Below are 18,341 nucleotides of genomic sequence, written 5' to 3'. Positions count from 1 at the left end.
TCATGAGAGGTAGATCCCATGCCGGAGTGAGATGTCATGATGGTGGAAACAGTCTAAGAAGGCCCTTTAGAAACTGCTTAGTTGACAGGTGTGAGAACACAGAGAACCCATCAATGAGAGTACACATGAACCGAAGAATGGCTGAGCCCAGAGTTCAGGTAAGTGAGGAATTTCTTCCATTTATAAGCATAAGAAGTCTTTGTTTAAGGCTTACGGTTGCTCAACAAAACGTGTTCTATCCGTTCACTGAGCGTTAGTGAAGCTGACATGCCATAAGCCTTCAAGCGTGGGACATTGTGGTATAGTACTTGACCCTGGGGTGCTAACAACAAATCTGACGCCAGGGGAAGATGGTGGAATTGACCCTGAGCCAGCCGTAAGAGCGTGGGGAACCACTGCTGTCTTGGTCACCAGTGGGAGACCAGGGTGTCCAGCAACGACTCCTGCATGATGACCCTGGTGATGAGAGGCAGAGGCGGGAACAGGTACAGATGTCAATGGGTCCAGGGGTAAAGGAGCCCACCCCTGGTGATGGGTCCATCCCTGCTCTGAAGCAGAAGTCTGGGCCCTTCTTATTGTGCCTGGTCATGAAGACATCGTCAGCTGGGTAGCCCCATTTTTGAAAAACAGGAAGCGCTTCTTTCCTGTGTTTTATACATGTGATCTATGTGTTGGGAAGAGACTGGAGTTGATACCAATTTTAGCCAGGAAGCCTTAGGCTGTGATTACCACAATTTGTGTGCAAACCTTTGACAGCTTCACCAGAGACATGTAAACACATTTGATATTACCCTTCCCTACTCATTTAGTGAGAATAATACCTAGGGAGTAGTTATATACACAGTGGCAGTAGATATGTGGGACTGACAGATAAGTATAAGAAAAACTTTAATTCCCAGACACACACACACACCACTCTCTCTCCGGTGTTCCTATTTGTTTATTATGGGATACCTGTTTTCCTCTTTTATTTTAGCCAAACAAAATCTTTATAGAACTGTTTTTTTTATATAATCTCAGAATTTGGCCTAAACATCTTCATTTCTGCAGGTGCTTTCGCAGATGCTTCCTGTACAGTGTCACATAAAGCCTCACCCAATTGAAAATTTCCTGGAAAAACTGGAATATTAGTTTTGCACTAAAGTTCCACAGCAGTGTGTGTTGAGCACAGCAGAACTTTAGGGGGAATAATGCTTCCAGTTTTGGGTCTTACACATGCACCTTCTCTCCCGCAGGTACTAAAGAAATAAAATTATGCTTATTTTTACATTAAAGTTTTTTTAATTAGTGAAACAATCATTATCAATGTAACAAGCTGAAAAATACAGCAACCTGATAGAAGACTGAGGTAACAAAATACTTTGCCAAAAACCTAAACGACTCCCACGCAAGGGTTAGAATTTCAGTGGTTATCATGAGTGAGACAATTCACAAGAAGTATTATTTTTCTGTTTGTTTTAGAAAGAGGCCTTACATAAATGGCATGCAGTGGGCTGCTGGAATACGGCCAAAAAAAATAGTGCAACAATTTTCACAAGAAACAAATTGAAATATAGAAAACTGGTTTACATCACAATGTGACAAATGGGTCAAAAATTGAGTGCTACTGTGTATGCCTCAACTGAGTGCTAATAGGGAAAAACATGCATTTTGGCACTAAGTTTACTTTAAAATTACACTCTAATAAATTAACAATAAATAATATTGCTGCAATATAGCTGATAGCTTCACATGTCATTAAAACAGTCATCCTGAAAACAACTGACAGGAACAATTTTCATAAAGTTGCTGAACAAAGAGGTTAGCTGGGTAAATAGATTATCCCTGGAGTAGTAGTCTGAGGGTCAAGCTACACAATATGCCCACACATACTGGGTCAAGGGTGTGCGACGGGACTTGAGGGAAACTCATCTTATAAGTGCTCATTGGCTTGGCGCTGCTAGGGGGCAGAAGCAGCTTCCTGTATGTCCTAGAAAGGACATACGGAGCCAGAGGAAAGTGGTGAAAAGGTCCTCTCTCCTTCTACTACGGAAAGTGGAATGAGAGGGAGCCCAAAGCTCCATCTATCTCCTTGCAGTGCTGAGCAAACAAGTACTTTTTAAGGTGGGTTCCCCTGATGTATGTCTGACTGTGAGTCTGGTCACACACTCATGAAGTGGCACTAGTCAAATGTATTGTGTAGTTACACCCTAGGAGTCCGATGCCAAATGTACACACAGAGAGAACTTATCTGTAAAAGCCCTTCCATAAAGAAGGCTGATACAGACAACTCTGCCTTTGCACACATGGATCTGTTGCCGTTGCTGGAATGAGTGGCGGGGGGGGGGGGGAGCCAGTAAGCTCAAAAGCTCTGTATGTGCACCAGAGATGCACGAGGCCTCTGCATCACAGTTTATAATACCCTATGATAGAGGTGATATTTTAAACAGTACCAATATGCTTTACGTTATTATTTAATTCCTAGTAAAAGGTGCACACACACAAAAAATCCAGTAGCTAAGTGGAGTTCATGCTTTTATAGGAAACCATTTAAATGTGGATTATGCTAACAACAATATCCATATGCTCATTTATTTCATCTTCTTGAAACACTGTACAGCAAAGCTGCCTCTATTGCTGAATACTGCACCATGTTACTCCATTATCACACAAGTCATTAGTATACAATTTTCCAAGTTCATGTCCAGACTCCATACTTTTTATACATCAAATTAAAATCAAGATCAGTCATTGGTATCATCAGTTGTTTTCTTTTCTTGAAAAACTAGACATTCCAAATGCAAATTTGCAGAGGGACTTTCGAGTAGCTAAATTCCAGGTTATTTTCTTCCCCCTACAGACACATGCACGTTTCATTCACTACATAAGGAGAGATTTCTGCCTCATGGGCGCCACCACCACAAGTGTCCTTTTCATTCATGTCTTGTCAGATCAAGGCCCCTGCTGGTTTGGGGTCTAAATTCTTTGTGGCTGAGGAGACAGATGTATAATGATGGAGGCCGGTGAGGATTGGGGAGACCTTTTTTTCCCTCTTATCAGATGAGATTATTTTTCAAAGGCCAAAATACATAGCCTTGTTCCTTCAGGAAGTACAAAATTAAACCAAAGGCAAACTAGGGATTTGCTGTTCTTGGAATGTTCGCTCTGACAGTTAAATACTGATATCCTTACTCAGAAGTAAATCCCACTGAGTTCAGTGGGACTTACTTCCTATGCTTAGACTGTAACCTTCATATTCCCCATTGCTACAAATGGTTGAGAGCTGCATCTGCTACCACTCAGGTATTGAAAAATGATCAAACATCCCTTTGACTGCCTGCCCCATAATTGCCACTGTTGTTTTGATGTGTACCTTCCACTGACCTGGAAAGTGAGAGTAAGCACAGGGCTTTTGCTGCAAGATTTAAATATGCAACTATTGTGAATTTAATCATGAGCAGCTGGACTAATCATCATCACATTGGAAGATCCTGCTCTGGATGGTCTGAATGTATTTAGTTTAAATCTACTTTGGGAGAAAAACTAAAACATCAACACTCTAGTTGATATATATATTTTGACCTCTAAGCGAGGTCAAACTTACTGTACCGATTGTTCTCTTCTCCAGAATGGCAACCTGAACTCTACCGTAATATTGTTCGATTGATGTGATGGAAATTAATTATGCATGACCTAATTCCCTTTGTGTTGCTTTTAGCATTTTGGCAGCAGAGGAAGGCCCAGTTCTTGTTTTAACCATTTCAGCATTATAATTTCTCAGATTCAAGTCAGGCACTCCTTGCATTTTTTTTTTTTTTGGCATCCTTAAAAGTTGTAGAAGATAAGAGTTCAGAGAACAAAGAGGACTGCGTTAATATAATACAAGTGTAAAATGAGCCATTCTTTTCTCCTTAGTGCTATAATGAGACTCTCACTTTAATTCATGAAACGAGAATTCAAAACAGGGAATGCTGCTAGGATGGGGTCCTTTCCTAATTAAAAATCCCCCCAAACAATCATGTTGAATTGTTTACATCCACTAGTAGGTCTGGAGGCTGGACCTTTCCATTACAGCCTGTAGCTGCCAAGATGTTTCTCCTTCTGTGTTCTGAAGAAGAATGGAGTATCATCAGCACACACATACACAGACCCTGCAAAATCACATTCTTACATTTTTTGCTTTAGATGCAAATCCAGACAAATGTTTCATCCCGGAGAAAAATCAAAATGTATAAACTGCCAGCATCTCCTTGTGCAAGAGAACACTTGATCAGAAAATGCCCAAGGTGATGATTGAACAAAATCCCACTATTCATCTGCCACTGTGGGTGTTTGTTCTTAGACCTACAGAAACTCCTTTGTATGGCCTCACTCATACCAAGTTAGCTTTTGGGTTGACAGAGCAATTGTACAGTACCCAGTCAACCTGACCAGTTAAAAAGGAGGCTGAAGGACGTATCTGCATGAGAAGCTGCCTGACTCCCATTGTAAGGAGATGACAAGATTTGTGAGCTGGTTTCATACTGGGTTTCGTTCTCAGGACTATGACACAAAACATACAGCGTGACAATTAAAGCAGATTACAATCAACGACATACTCAACATTAAAGAAAAAAACCCACATTATATATGTATTTTTAAGGTTCAAAAAAATATAAAGATTCAACCATATCAGTAGATAATGTCCCTTGACAGGGCAGTTCTTCAAATCTGGGGCTCCGTTCATCCAAAATATCTGCTGGCTTCCCATAGTGACTGAAGGCTGTGCCGTGCAGCCTCGCTCTTGCAGGTCTGAATATATGCTGAAGGGATTCTGTTCAGGAGATCAGGTAACCAGGAACTAAGGAAATGTGGAGCTTAATCCAGCTATGCTTTCCTTGGTTAATGAAGCAAAAACATTAACATGTTGTTGGCTTACAGGAGGGTGTGAAATATCAAAAGGAAAGTCTTGGGATGGTAAGAACCCTTCCAACGAGGCAAGAATGCTTTCCCTGCTCATCTGCACTGACAACCAGGAATATCTGAACCAGGAATATCTTGACACAGCTCTGTGGGTGCAAGGGACTTTTGCACCGCTAAACATTTTAGATGAATAGCACCCATAGTTAAAAAGGGAGGGGGGAAATCTCAAATAATTTAAGGCAAACATTTATTTTGGGGTGAAGGAGCCCAGAAAGAGCCTTAAATACCAAGTGGATTTCAGCAGCAAAATACTCTTCACATCACCGGGCACCTCCTGTACATTAAAACAAAGCAGCAGAACCAATTCCAAGAAAGAAACACTAAATTACAGGTGGTTTATCTTGTGCCAAAATACACATTTCCCAAATAGCTCAGGGATGAACATCAGTTTTATCCCTAGGTTTGATACAAAATCTGAGGCAGCCACATTGTCAAGCAACTCAGTGCACTTAAGGTTAGAAAAACGTTGTTCCACAATGTCCTATTCTAATCGACACTTTGCAGCATGTTAACACTGTCAATTGTTTTGTGCATTAGAAATAATTGAAAAACCCAACATGGGCTAAATGTTCTTCAGTCACATAAAGCAGCTCAACAATAAAAAGAGCAGTAAAAAAAAAAAGAATCTGCAGAAGATGTGATGCACAGTTTGTGGCAGAACAGAAATCCACGGCAGTCTGTGACCACAAAGCTAAAGTCAAGGACTCGAGGATCCTGCGTTGGGGGCAGGATGTATCTTGGATCAGTCTAAATTCATTTCTCTCACCAGTGCATTGGGTTAGGATCCTGTTCTAAGGACAACATTCACTTTCTGCTTTTAGAAGCTCTGTCATAATTACTTTCAAGTTAAATAGAAAAGTGCTGAAGTTGCTGTTACAGACAGCTGGCTCATTCTGGAGTCTCCTTCTTCTGTTCTCCTGTGGGAATAATTCCTTATCCTGCAGTTTGGCACTTGAAGTTACACCACACACTGAAGCATGTTACTCGAATGACATAAGGTTTGCAGGTACCTGATGCAAGAAATGGAAATCAGCAGAATTAATCTTCTTGAAGCACTGGGAAACCAAACTGTTAACGTACCCTGAGTCAAAGATCCATACCTAAATCTGCTTTCTGTGTCAGTGAAAGTACACTTGCAAGTGAGAGCTTTGAAGAGACTTGGATTGTTTTGTGCATTAGAAATAATTGTAGCCATATAACTAAGCTTCATTATTCTGTATGCTAATTTACTGCCTGCCCTCAATATGTAAGAATGTTATTTCTGTTTCATTCTGTCTGAGGAAATGTGCATGCTCACACTTTGAATAAAGTGCGTGCTCAGACTCTGAATAAACTTTTGTTGGTCTTAAAGGTGTCACTGGATTCCAGCTTTGTTCTATTGCTTCAGACCAACATGGCTGCCCACCTGGATCTAACCCAGCATCCTGTTGACCACAGAAGCAAACCAGATGCCTTCAGATAGTGCTCAAGCAGAATGAGAAAAATAGCAGATATTCCCCTCTGTTGCTGCCAAGCAAAAGGCATTTGAGTGGATACTGCCTTTGACTAAAGGAATTAAATGTAATCATCCTGGCTTCAAGTGCTTACCACGTTCATGTATGGCTATAAATCACATTCCTACCCTTCTTGAAGCATAGGTAGATTTCTTTCTACATATCCCAGGCAACATCTCTATCCCTTATTTGAACTGAAGCCACAGAAACTGCACTCAAGAGGATGCAGGACCCTTGAGCAGCATGGGTAGCTACATCAGCAGTGTGACAAAGGATATATAATCAGAGTGTGCAGTGTTGCACAGCTAAACACTAAACCACTACTAGCTGCGAAAACATTAATCTGATTCTTTGATCAGACAAGGCACAGAAGAGTGAGAATCCTAAATCAACACCCCCAGTGTCTGTGGTAGTGCTATCTCTCTTTTTCTCAGCTATATGACAGCCATTGACAAAAACCACAACTCAGAGAAAACAAGAGCTCTGCAGTGGTTTCACGTGGCTTCCTTCTAGCTCAAAAAACAAAAGCGGAAACCATACCTGAGGCCTGTTGCTTTTGCATGCGTCGTCCAAATGCTTGTGCCACAGTATTGCATGAAATCTTGAACCAGTCTGAAACTTGTAAACATTGCCTACAAAATTGTTGGTAAGAAAGCAGAGGCCTTTGAGTTTGAGACACAAAGACAACCGTAGGGAGCAATTAACTGAAAGCTCAATATTATTTGTGGGAAAAGCAGGGTTTAATAATGCTAGGGAAGAACTGGGCAGCTGCAGTAGAGCAGGGCAAGGCTAGCGCACTCAAGACAAACTGACTTGAATGCTAACTAATTTGAAATTCCAGGTCTGACTCATTGCCTTTGCCTTGGTGCTAATGCTTAAGAAATGCCAGGCCTCTCTCAATTGAAGACTATAATCTATGAAGCAGCGGGAGACTATATTAAAATTTTGCTCTCTTTCAATGGCTGTCTCATCTGAGTGGTGGTAACAGGGTGTTCAGCAAAGGGCATTTTCTCTTTTAAAAAGTACCGAGTAAGAATCTTAGAAAACACATGATTACATGGAAATACTGAAGTTATTTTGGGAGCAAAATACCTGAGTTAGGGGAGAGGCCATGGCTAAATGGCACAGCACATGATTTGAATGCAAAGATTTGAATGCAAAGTATCCACACCCATGACATCTCAAGTAAAACGGATCTCAGGCAACAGAAGAAGACTACAGATTTATACCCCACCCTTCTCTCTGAATCAGAGACTCAAAGTGACTTACAATCTCCTATATCTTCTCCCCGCACAACAGGCACCCACCCGCACAACAGGTAGGTGGGGCTGAGATGGCTCTCCCAGCAGCTGCCATTTCAAGGACAACTCCTGCGATAGCTATGGCTGACCCAAGGCCATTACAGCAGCTGCAAGTGGAGAAGTGGGGAATCAAACCCAGTTCTCCCAGATAAGAGTCCACTACACCAAACTGGCTCTGGACTGGGACAGCCCTGGCAGAGGCCATGGAGTGCTGCCATCCATCAAAGGAGACAGTGGTGTTTTCCACAAGGTGGCTGGCTTATATGGTTACCTGTAGCTGCTGATACCAAGCAACAGCAATGGGGCTTCCATATGGCAGTTTTCCCTGCAGTTTCTTTGCCCCAGTTCCCTTGCAGTGGCCACCCTGCCACACACATCATCAGAGTCTTTTCAGTTTTTAAATTAGTAATCGTCATAACAATATGTTTTATCAAGCATTTGCAATTCCCAGTGTTCATTATTTTTAAAAAGCTCCTCCCTTCTTTATTTATGAAGATATGCCTTTCCCTTCTTATCTCCATAGTGAAAGAGGATAGTTACTTTTTTAAAGTAAAATTGGAATTCAGAGGGTCTGATACACAGATTGCTATAAATATTCAACAGCCAATTTAAAAATCCCTCACAGCCTCCCAGTGGCAGGGGGAAGAAATGGCTGCTGTGGATACAGGGATCAGGTAAAGCAGGTTTAGAAAACATTGGAGAAACACTGGGGAAGAGCTGGGAGATGTATAAACATAGCACAATGGTGTGGGGAAGCACCCCTCCCCACCTCCTCAATAAAAGCAAACACGGAGCAAATAACCCATGTGGAAACAGCCAGTATCATCATAGGTAATAATTCCCCTATGGTGATAGCCAAATGGAGCACTCTCTCATTGACTTAGAGGTGTACACTACAACCCATTGGCCTATCATGGCTCAGTCAGGCCGTTTTCGCACTCACGTTTTACTGGCGCCACGACCATCCTGACGCCGGCGAATCTGCATGAATTTCGCACCAGAAGCTCCGGCGCTCCCAGAAGCGCCGGCTACTTCCGTCGCTAAGCCAGCGCAAACGGAAATCGCAAAGATGCAGGAAAACGTTTGCGCTGGCTTAGCGACGGAAAGCGCCGGCGCTTCTGGGAGCGCCGGCGCTTCTGTTGCGAAATCCATGCAGATTCGCCGGCGTCAGGAGGGTCGTGGCGCCAGTAAAACGTGAGTGCGAAAACACCCTCAGTGTCTCTTGCTTCCCAATGGCTGATTCCCCTGCCCCTGCCTATTGCAGGCCTGGGAATATTGAACAAACCACCAAAACAGTCTTACCTTAGAAAGAGACATCTCCAACTCTTCACTGTGTCCTTTCTGTTAACCAGCCTCACAAAAAGCATTGCCAGAAACAGACCTTTGCCGCCACATCAATGGCCCACACAGGTGGCCTCCCAGCACATGCAGCCTCGAAATAGCCAGAGAGCTGTCGCTGCCATAATGCAACTAGGTCGCAAGGCCTGGCCTTGCATGGCTGCAGTTTCTTTCCTGTCACTCCCTCTCTCCCTCAGTCATGCTCCTAGTCAGAGGCTGTTGCTAGACAACCAACTTCTGTCAGTAAATGGAGAGTCCTCAGGTGAATAGAATGGGATACAGTCCACCTTCCAAAGCAATTATTTTCTCCAGGATGGGGAGAGAGATCTGTTGTCTGGAGTTCAGTTGTGATCCCAGCAGATCTTCAGGCTCCATGTGGAGGTTGGCTACCCCAGGCCTGGCAGCACTCTCTGGGTGACTTGATGCCACCTGACTGGCATGACTTATCTAGGCCTAGCTGATTGCTCCTATTCAGCAGCAGCAGCCCCCATGATGGTCAGTGTGACTTAGCAGTTGCCAACTCCAGGATAGGAAATTCCTGGAGATTTTAGGGTTGGAGCTTGGAGAGGGTGGGTTTGTAGGAGGGGTGGGACCTCAGACACGTACAATTCCATAGACTCAGTCCTCCAAACCAGCCATTTCCTCCTGGGGAACCACTGTTGCCAATCTCCAGTTAAGGGCTGGAGATCACTCAGGGTTACAACTGCTCTCCAGATGATAGATTAAAACTGCTCTCCAGATGATGATCTCCCCTGGAGGTGGGGGGAGAGTGAATGCCTTCACTTGGGTGGGTGGAAGACAGCAAGGGGGGGCACTCACCCAGAGCCTCTTTCTAGAACCCATTGTATTTTCCTTCACAACGGGCCTTATTCCTAACAAGAACATAATGTGATTTTCACATTTTAAAAACTTTATTAATAGGGCATGACCTGTTTTCTGCTAGGCTTCTGTGCTTCACTGAATCTACACTATGAGTTGTTACTGTTGTTAAAAGAGGAATATTACTGTACTGCAGTATTAAATAAAGCATCTCCGATAACCCTTTCATTCCCTTTGCACTTTCAGTTTTTGAGTTCAACCAGGGGAAACACCATTAGTCAAAACTAGTATTATTATTACCTACCAGAATGAACATTCTGACTGACTGAGGACAAGTACTTACCTTTATCAGGATTATTTAGCTGAAAAATATCAGGATGTTCAGGATCATCAGGCAGTGCTACCATCCACCCAACAACGGAAACCCTTTTTCCTGGAGTAGATTTATACTAGGAGAGAAAAAGCAAGAAGGAAGATGAATGAGAACTATTCCAGATAGCTTTCTGTATCTACCAAGAGTGCTAGCATTGTAACTGGGGATAAAGATAATTTTCCAGAAACAAAAGCCATTGAGTAAACACCCTGTCGGTATTGCATGCCATCCATTGTAAACCATGTGTTTGTTCTACAGACGAAAACCACTTCTTTGCTTACGTGCTTTCTTTCAGTGCCTCTTAAAGACTTTGCTCCGAAGTAGATCAGAGTCGATCCTGAAAGGGTAACCCAATATCTAGTCCACGAGGAAAGCTGAAGAACAAAGAAGAAAATTAGGGAAACTTTAAACCCATATGTTGCATATACATGCAGAACTACTAAAGTGAGTAAATAGGGAATGCTCAGGAAAAAAGAGCACTTTAAGGCAGCTCAATGAAAATGAAGGACCGATATGATGAAGAGATGTCTTTCCAGTTGCTGACTTCTGCGTTTTCAAACCTGTGGTCATTTCTTTGTCTTCTCTATACTCTTAGTCTTTGGTGCATCTAGAAACTAGATTTTCCAATTGCCTAGATTTAAAAAAATCCTGCCTCTTTAATGAGAATATTATTTACCCTCCATCTAACGTAAAACTTCAAATGAAAAGCTGCCCATTTCCACACATTAAGCCTCTATGATAGAGAAAGGACATTTCTTTCTCCAGGCCTATTAGAAACCCTATTTGAAATCTGTTTTGCACCAAAAATCTTATCTAATTTGATTAAGTCTGCAACAGCTCTTCATTACTATTTTTTGTATTGAAGATCCAGCCTAATGATGAGTTCCGGGGAACTTGAAAATGTGTGCCGCTCTATATTGTGATTATTTATGGCTGATTCTAATAAAAAGGAATTACACAACTGTTTTGTTTGTAATGTCACTGAAAATAGGCTAGTGTCTATGAGGCCATAATTTAGTTTGAAGAAAATCTACTGCTTTGTCCCACCTTCACAATTGAAAACAAGGATGCGTGCTGCCATCTGCTGGTGGACATGTGTTATGACTCAAACTTATTTTCCGCAACTCTAAACTTTTTGGGTCCAGCCATGAGGCCAAGCATACCATAAATGCTCTTATACTATAAACACTATTGTGGTTTTTTGGACAAGCTGGTTCTGTGGGTCTTACTTGGTTCAGGCCAGAGCTTTCCTCACAAAAGGTTTGAAAACTAGGCAAGAACTGCTATTCACAAGTAATTGGCCTGAAACTGTTCTACTCCTATTACACTGAGGCCATCTTTTATAGTCTCCAGAAGAAATTGGGGGGGAGGGGGGGAGGAGGGGCCGAAAATGTGGCTCTGAAATTTAAACAACCCACTAATATTGAAATTTAGAGGAAAACTGAATTATATACAAGTCCTCCAAACAAAACCAGAAATAGTATCTTCTTCAGATCCCCCTCCCATTCCTTCACAGTGTGGCCCACTGTTCATTTTTTTAAACCGTATCTGTGCCTGCCTCCTCTTTCATCAACAGATGAAAACGTGTATCCAGATCCATCAGTAGAAAACTGTTAAAGCATTGTGGAATCTGAGGTTATGAAGACATGTTAGGAATCCTTAGTGCTTAGTGTTAAGAAGGTCTAAGGATTTGCTTTTTGCTTCCAGTGCAAAATAGGAACAATGTATTTTATCACAATATAGGCCTTAAAGAAACAACTCAAAGAATGGCAAGAACCAGAGGGTAGTCCACTATACTGAGTTACGAAAGTTCATTGAATGCCAAGAAAAAATTCTAAGGACAGAACATGGTTTGCTACAAATAGTGTATTGGGGAAGTATCATTTTATGCTAAGAAGTATATCACATCACCACCACAACACCACCACCATCATCAACAACAACTTATTTGTTTATTAGATTTGATTGCCTCATCCCAGCCAAGGCCGGGCTTTGGGCAAAGTACAACAGGTAGAAACACACAAGGATTAAAACAATTAATTTAAAACAATACAAATTCCAATCCTAATGGTGTCCTGCTAACTTATGTTCATTCTCATCAGACTGTTGGAGTGTACCGGAGGGGGTGGGGAGAACACTGCTGGAGGGGGGTGGGCAAGAGGAAAGGCAACAACTGTTGCTGTCCTCAGTTGAAAGCCTGGTGGAACATCTCTGCCTTACAGGCCCTGTGGAACTGCAAAAGATCCTGCAGGGCCTGGACATCGTCCGGCAGAGCATTCCACCAGGTTGAGGTCGAGGACAGCCAGACCTCTTTAGGGCTGGGGATCACCAATAAGTTGTTACCAGCAGAGCATAACACTCTCCCAGGGATATAGCAGCGGAGGAGATGGTCCTGCGTAACCAAAATCTTGGACCTGACTCAGTACTCAACCATAAGCCAGTGTAGCTGGTGCAGAATAGGTTGTTTATGTGCTGTCTGTGGCATTCCCAATAGGAATTTCACCACCACATTCTGGACCCGCTGGAGTTTCTGGGTCAGTCTCAAGGGTAGGCCAGTGTACAGTGGGATTACAAATCAGGTTTAATTTTGTCATTTGTTGCATCATGTGACTGCCATATAAACAAGCCACATCTTGACCTGGATGACGCAGGCTAGTCTAATATCATCAGATCTTAGAAGCCTAAGCAAGGTCAGCATTTGGATAGGAGACCACCAAGAAAATGCCAGGGTTGTGACACAGAGGCAGGCAATGGCAAACCATATCTGAATGCCTTTTGCCTGAGACCTGATGGTACTTTCCACCACCACTGAGCTAACCATACCCTAAAAAAATCACAGAATTTCTCAGATCTGGAATTCAGCGAGACTATCTTATCTTCTCTGGTAAGAATCTTAGAAATGGCTATTCATTTTAAATTTAATTTAAATATGCCTGTTTTTACTCTTTGATATAAGTTAGTATTTTCTGTACATTTGTGATTCTTGTTTACTTGCTCATGTAAAGAATAATTAAATTAATTTTACCTAAACGTTTTAAATACAACACAGTGATTCTTGGCTGAGAATGTGGAAAAGCCCTGGCATATAAGGGTGATAGTTAGAGGGAATGGTTGTTCTCTTCACAGCAATGTGGACTAGTGAGTTGCCTTGAGCCATCAAAAGAGATTTTTTTTAGTTTCCACAAGGCTGGCTTTAAGTAATGCCCCTCACAAGTGAGTTTCTTAACCGTCGTAGTAGGACAGCATGAGACATATATCCCATTGTTCTACTTGATGGTTCAGAGCTATTTGCAGCATTTTCTTTGGCACCCTCAGTAGCGACCATAGTCATCCCTACAAACTATAATAATGGCCACAGCTAAAACCACTCTTACCGTAGGTTTCCTGCCTTCCTTTAGTAACGTCTTCCTTCTTAATGGCCCTTCCATGGTAACAACTCCCATGGAACTCCCTGATGTGCAGCTACAAGCCCCTGTTGGACTGAAACGACAAATATCATCATGTTGGTAGAAGCAGATAAAAATGGAAAAAAATAATAAAAAGCTTTCACAGTAGGGTTTCCAGGTCCAATCTTCTTCCTGGTGGGGGGATTTTTGGGTCTTGCCGAAATGTTCTGCTGTGTGTATGGCATGGTGATGTCACACAGGAAGTGACATCATCGCACTGCCAATGTCATGTGGTGATGTCTAGTTTTTGGGTAAAGCTCCATGGTTTGAGCCCAAATTTACTGTAGAGGTTTGCCCAAAAACTAGAGTGTTGTGTGACGGTGGTAATGTGATGATGTCACTTCTGGGTGACAGTATGTTGCATTTGGGGCAGTTGCAGGCAGGATCTCCCCCAGGTGGCCAGCGACAGGGAAGAGCCCGCAAAACCAGCACCCTCCGCCTGGACTGGGGAGTTGGCAACTCTGTTTCACAGATTTCTCCTGCTTTACTTTAAGCAACCAATACTGTTCTTGACTGGGTTCCTGAATACTTATCTTCCCCTTTATTTATATGAGCTATTGAGAGTGATGATTAGCATAACGGAAGACTATTTGATTCCCATTGGTAGGATTTGCCAGATTTTCCCAATTATTAAAGCTGTTTCTGCCACAGCATTAACGATATAAATATTTTGATCTTCAGACCAAAGAAACATGAAAGCACAATGACCAAATTCTGAGAACAATGAACAGAAAAGATTTCTGTTCACAGCAGAACTTCAAGGACATTCAAGGTTTCAAGATGCCAACAGAGACATCATCACTGTAGATACCAGACAAAATGTGCTTTAAACAATTAACTGAACTGCTGTGATTAAGAGAATATATATATGAGCAGGATTAAGCCGAACTGCTGTTGTTTAAAAGTTATGACGGCCAAAGTTATATGAAATTGCCATAAAGTGACATGTGCCAGTTAAATTATTAGCAAACTGGGTGAGGCTATTCTATTAAAATGACATCGAGTGAAAAACAAACCCTTCACCTTCAATAAACAGGATCAAGAGGACTCTAATAACTAAAATCTAGTCATTAAACACTCAAGATGTTCCCAAGCTCAGTTTGATTTAGCCATAGTGATTCATATTTCAGTAACATGTAGACAGGACTGCTGTAATGTGCTGTAGTTGAGGCGAACCTTGACGAGTGTTTGGAAGTCATGGCTCGGGAAGAATACAAACGTTAGACTGCTGGTTGAGGTCAGGATTATGTGACCACCAATACAATAACAATTACACTGGCTTCTGATCCACTCCTGAGTCTGATTCAAAGTGTTGTTTTTGACCTTTAAATCTCCACATGGCTTGGGAATGGGGCATCTGAAGGATTGCCTTCTCTCATAGGTTTCTGCCCGGGAACTAAGATCATGAGGAGAGACTCTCTTGACTGTCCCATTGACCAAAGAAGCTTATCTGGGGGCCCAGAGCCTTTTCAACAGCAGCACCACGTTTATGGAACCAGCTCCCCAGGAAGCTGGTAACACCAGGGAACCTGCCCCTTCCCTTGACCTTCAGGAGGCAGCTGAAAACTTTTTTTTTAATGATGGCATTCAGTTTGCTTCTGTTCTTTTGCCTACTGGCGGTTTTAAAGTATGGTTTTTAATGTACTTTATTATATTGTTGTTTACACTGTAAGCTGCCTTGAGTTCCTATAAAGTAGAAAGGTGACTAAGTTTATATATATATATGGGCCTTGACCTCTATACCACTTGTTTGGCCCTCCAGGGCAACTGGTTGGCTGCTGTGTGAAACAGGATGCTGGATTTGGATGGTTTTATCCAGCAGGCACTACTTTATGTTCTAAGAGCAATGAAGTCACCCAGGGCTTTTTCTACAAAAAAAAAAAAAAACTCTGTGTGAAACAATGGTAACACCAGGGGATGTGGCTTAACATGCAAATGAGTTCCTGCTGGGCATTTTCTGTTTAAAAAGTCCTGGAGTCGCCACATTCTTTACTTCAAATATCAGCTAGTTAAGAAACACACACAATAAGGACAGACTGATCTTGGTTAGATTCTGGCACAGCAGGCATTATATAAAAGTTTATGGCTCTATAAACCCCACTGTGAAATGTATATAGGTAGATCTTGTCTCAGGCCAACACAATTTGCCAGAAAATCAGTTTCTGGCAATCTGAATCAGTTCCAGGAAATGTCTTTCTTTTTGGTTCTACTTCACGATATCATAGCTATTTCTATAGTGAGAAGAACAAAATAGTAAATTTGTATAGTAATATATAGAACAAATGATACTGAGGCCCCTTTGTTTTGCCTCTCTGCAGAGCCTATGAATTAATTTATACACATTAATTCTGAATGTGAGATTGGCAGGTATGTACTATGGATGCCCACAAATGAAAACCTGTTCCTGTGTACATAGCAGCAACTTTAGATCACAGACAGAGTCAGAAAGCCTGTCCCTTTCTTTGACAGGGAACCCCATATATCTTACAAGGAATCTTTAACAACCTTACATTGAGGCTGCTTAGTTATGGAAAACAGATCACTACTATTTTTATGACCAAAGGTTTTCCATCACCAGAGAACATCACAATTTTATACACAAATCATCACAGTGAATGAGCATATTTATAAAAGACATCCACTTCTCCGAGTGATAGCCTATAATTAACGCAGGCAATATGATGAGATGTCATTTTTGGATGTTTATTCAAAAAGGAATAAAAACAGAATGAGATAAAGTCAGGCAAACCGAGGATTGAAATGGAGAATGAGCTCGACAGCAAGATCATTGTGAAGGCAGAAGCATCTTTCCCCCTCCATAAGCACACACAAATATTCACATCACCTTTGCAAGAAACACAAAGGTTCTGTTAAAAAACCCCAAGAATAGCAAAATGATTCAGCAATTAGAAAGAGGAACAGAAGAAACTTTGAGAAGATGCCCTGTAAGGAACTAATCTTTAGATTAATCTTGGGACAAACTGGTTAGAATTAGTCAAAGATCATTTGCATAAGTTTACTCCCTTTCCCCAAAACATGCATATTCATTATCCTGGCAAGTTATTCCATCACTTTCATCACTGGTATGTTATTCTCTCATTATCTTATGCAAGAAGGCACATCCTGCTAATTGAGATGCTGATATTTTAGATCCTGCTTTCATTGGAAGAAATGCACTGGCCATAGTTTTGATTTGTATGAGTTGTAGAAGTAAATGGAATAGCGGTGATGAGGTTGGAAAAGGAAGAATCCGCTTGAAAGCCAGCATAATTCAACAAACAGTAGGAGAAACACTAATTAATGCTAAATGTTAGGAAGCTACCCCTTAGGGATAAAGTGCATCCAAGCTCTCTTTTCCCAAGAGCATTCACAAGACTGCACATGAGACACATGGCCCAAACACAAAGCTTTGTGCTGTGGGCATACATTTTAATGCTATTATCCACTTGGTTTTAATAATCCTTGATAGGGTTTCATGTTGGGGTGCTTCCACGTAGAAGGGATTTTCCATTTCTGTCTTGTACTTGATTGCGATTATGTTCATTTGTGCTGGCAACAGAGCTTTTACCAGCACAGTAGAATCAGCACACTGTCCTTCTTGCTTTCGCTGTGATTCTCCTTCCTCACAGGTGAGCATTTGTTACATATCTGCTGGTCGATTTGCTGTCAACTGCATGATGTTGAGACTCTCCACCCATTAAAAAAAAATCTGGATACACGCATAATGCTAAACCATAACAGAAAGGGCTGCAGCAGTAACCTTTGCTGCCACCTCTCCTTTCTCTCTCTTTCTCTTTGGTGTATGGCATGCATAGTTTCTCAGTTCCTTTGCAGCATTCTTTCGCTATCCTGTCTGGGAGTCTTAAGTGATCTGTGGACAGCAATATTTCATTGTTTCTGTATATCTGGACATAAACAGTGACTTGGATCCTGTGAAGCACCTGTAGAATGACTGGATGGGCTAAAATCTTTCTCACCCTTTGCACAGATCCGCGGAAAAATGATCCAGTCTTGTATATAATAATAGCTGCACTAAGTCAGGTAGCTGTAGTGGGGAGGGGGAAGGGATGGAAGCAGGAGGAGTATAAGACTACATCACATTGAGAATGGCAGGGATGGAAATCTCACATTTCTTCTAGTTTAAAAAGAACAGAGACAAGGAAGGAGAATTGCGGACAACAATTCGCTCACAAACGGAGGATGACCTTGGGGTTTTGGGGGTTTTTTAAAAGCCCTCCTCTCGGATCACTTAAATGGGGAAAATGCTCTGTGTGGCATCACCCTCAGTGTGTTCCTTATTTAAAACAGAAACTAGATAGAAAGGAGGACAAAGTCAGTATTGTCTACTCAGACTGGCAGTGGCTCTCCAGGGTCTCAAGCTAAGGTTTTTCACGGCTATTTGCCTGCACCCTTTTAGTTGGAGATGCCAAGGATTCAACCTGGGACCTTCTGCTTACCAAGCAGATGCTCTACCACTGAGCCACTGTCCCTCCCCCATATCATGTAGTCAAACAAAGCACTTTCAGACATAATTATTTTAATAAGAGAGTTAAGCTTAAATTCTAATCTTGGAATCGGTTAGTTTAAAAGAAAAACACCTTTACTGAGTTCTGCCCTCAATTATTGTATG

General features: G+C 41.9%; 1 protein-coding gene across 1 annotated transcript in view; it reads right to left on the bottom strand.

The window, feature by feature from the left end:
* Positions 1-1,258: 1,258 nt before the first annotated feature.
* The window catches only part of RALGPS1 (Ral GEF with PH domain and SH3 binding motif 1), a 311,729-nt gene continuing 294,646 nt past the window's right edge, over positions 1,259-18,341 (bottom strand). Inside the window, exons 18-22 of the mRNA XM_060251609.1 lie at positions 13,640-13,745; positions 10,547-10,639; positions 10,236-10,341; positions 6,975-7,066; positions 1,259-5,951 (exon numbers count right to left, since the gene is read on the bottom strand). Of these exons, the coding sequence (XP_060107592.1) occupies positions 5,922-5,951; positions 6,975-7,066; positions 10,236-10,341; positions 10,547-10,639; positions 13,640-13,745 (427 nt within the window). The 3' untranslated portion in view covers positions 1,259-5,921. The remainder of the gene's footprint in view (positions 5,952-6,974; positions 7,067-10,235; positions 10,342-10,546; positions 10,640-13,639; positions 13,746-18,341) is intronic.

Source organism: Heteronotia binoei, chromosome 12, assembly GCF_032191835.1.
Source record: "Heteronotia binoei isolate CCM8104 ecotype False Entrance Well chromosome 12, APGP_CSIRO_Hbin_v1, whole genome shotgun sequence".
In the NCBI taxonomy this organism is placed as follows: domain Eukaryota; kingdom Metazoa; phylum Chordata; class Lepidosauria; order Squamata; family Gekkonidae; genus Heteronotia; species Heteronotia binoei.
This window is presented reverse-complemented; position numbering and strand designations above follow the sequence as displayed.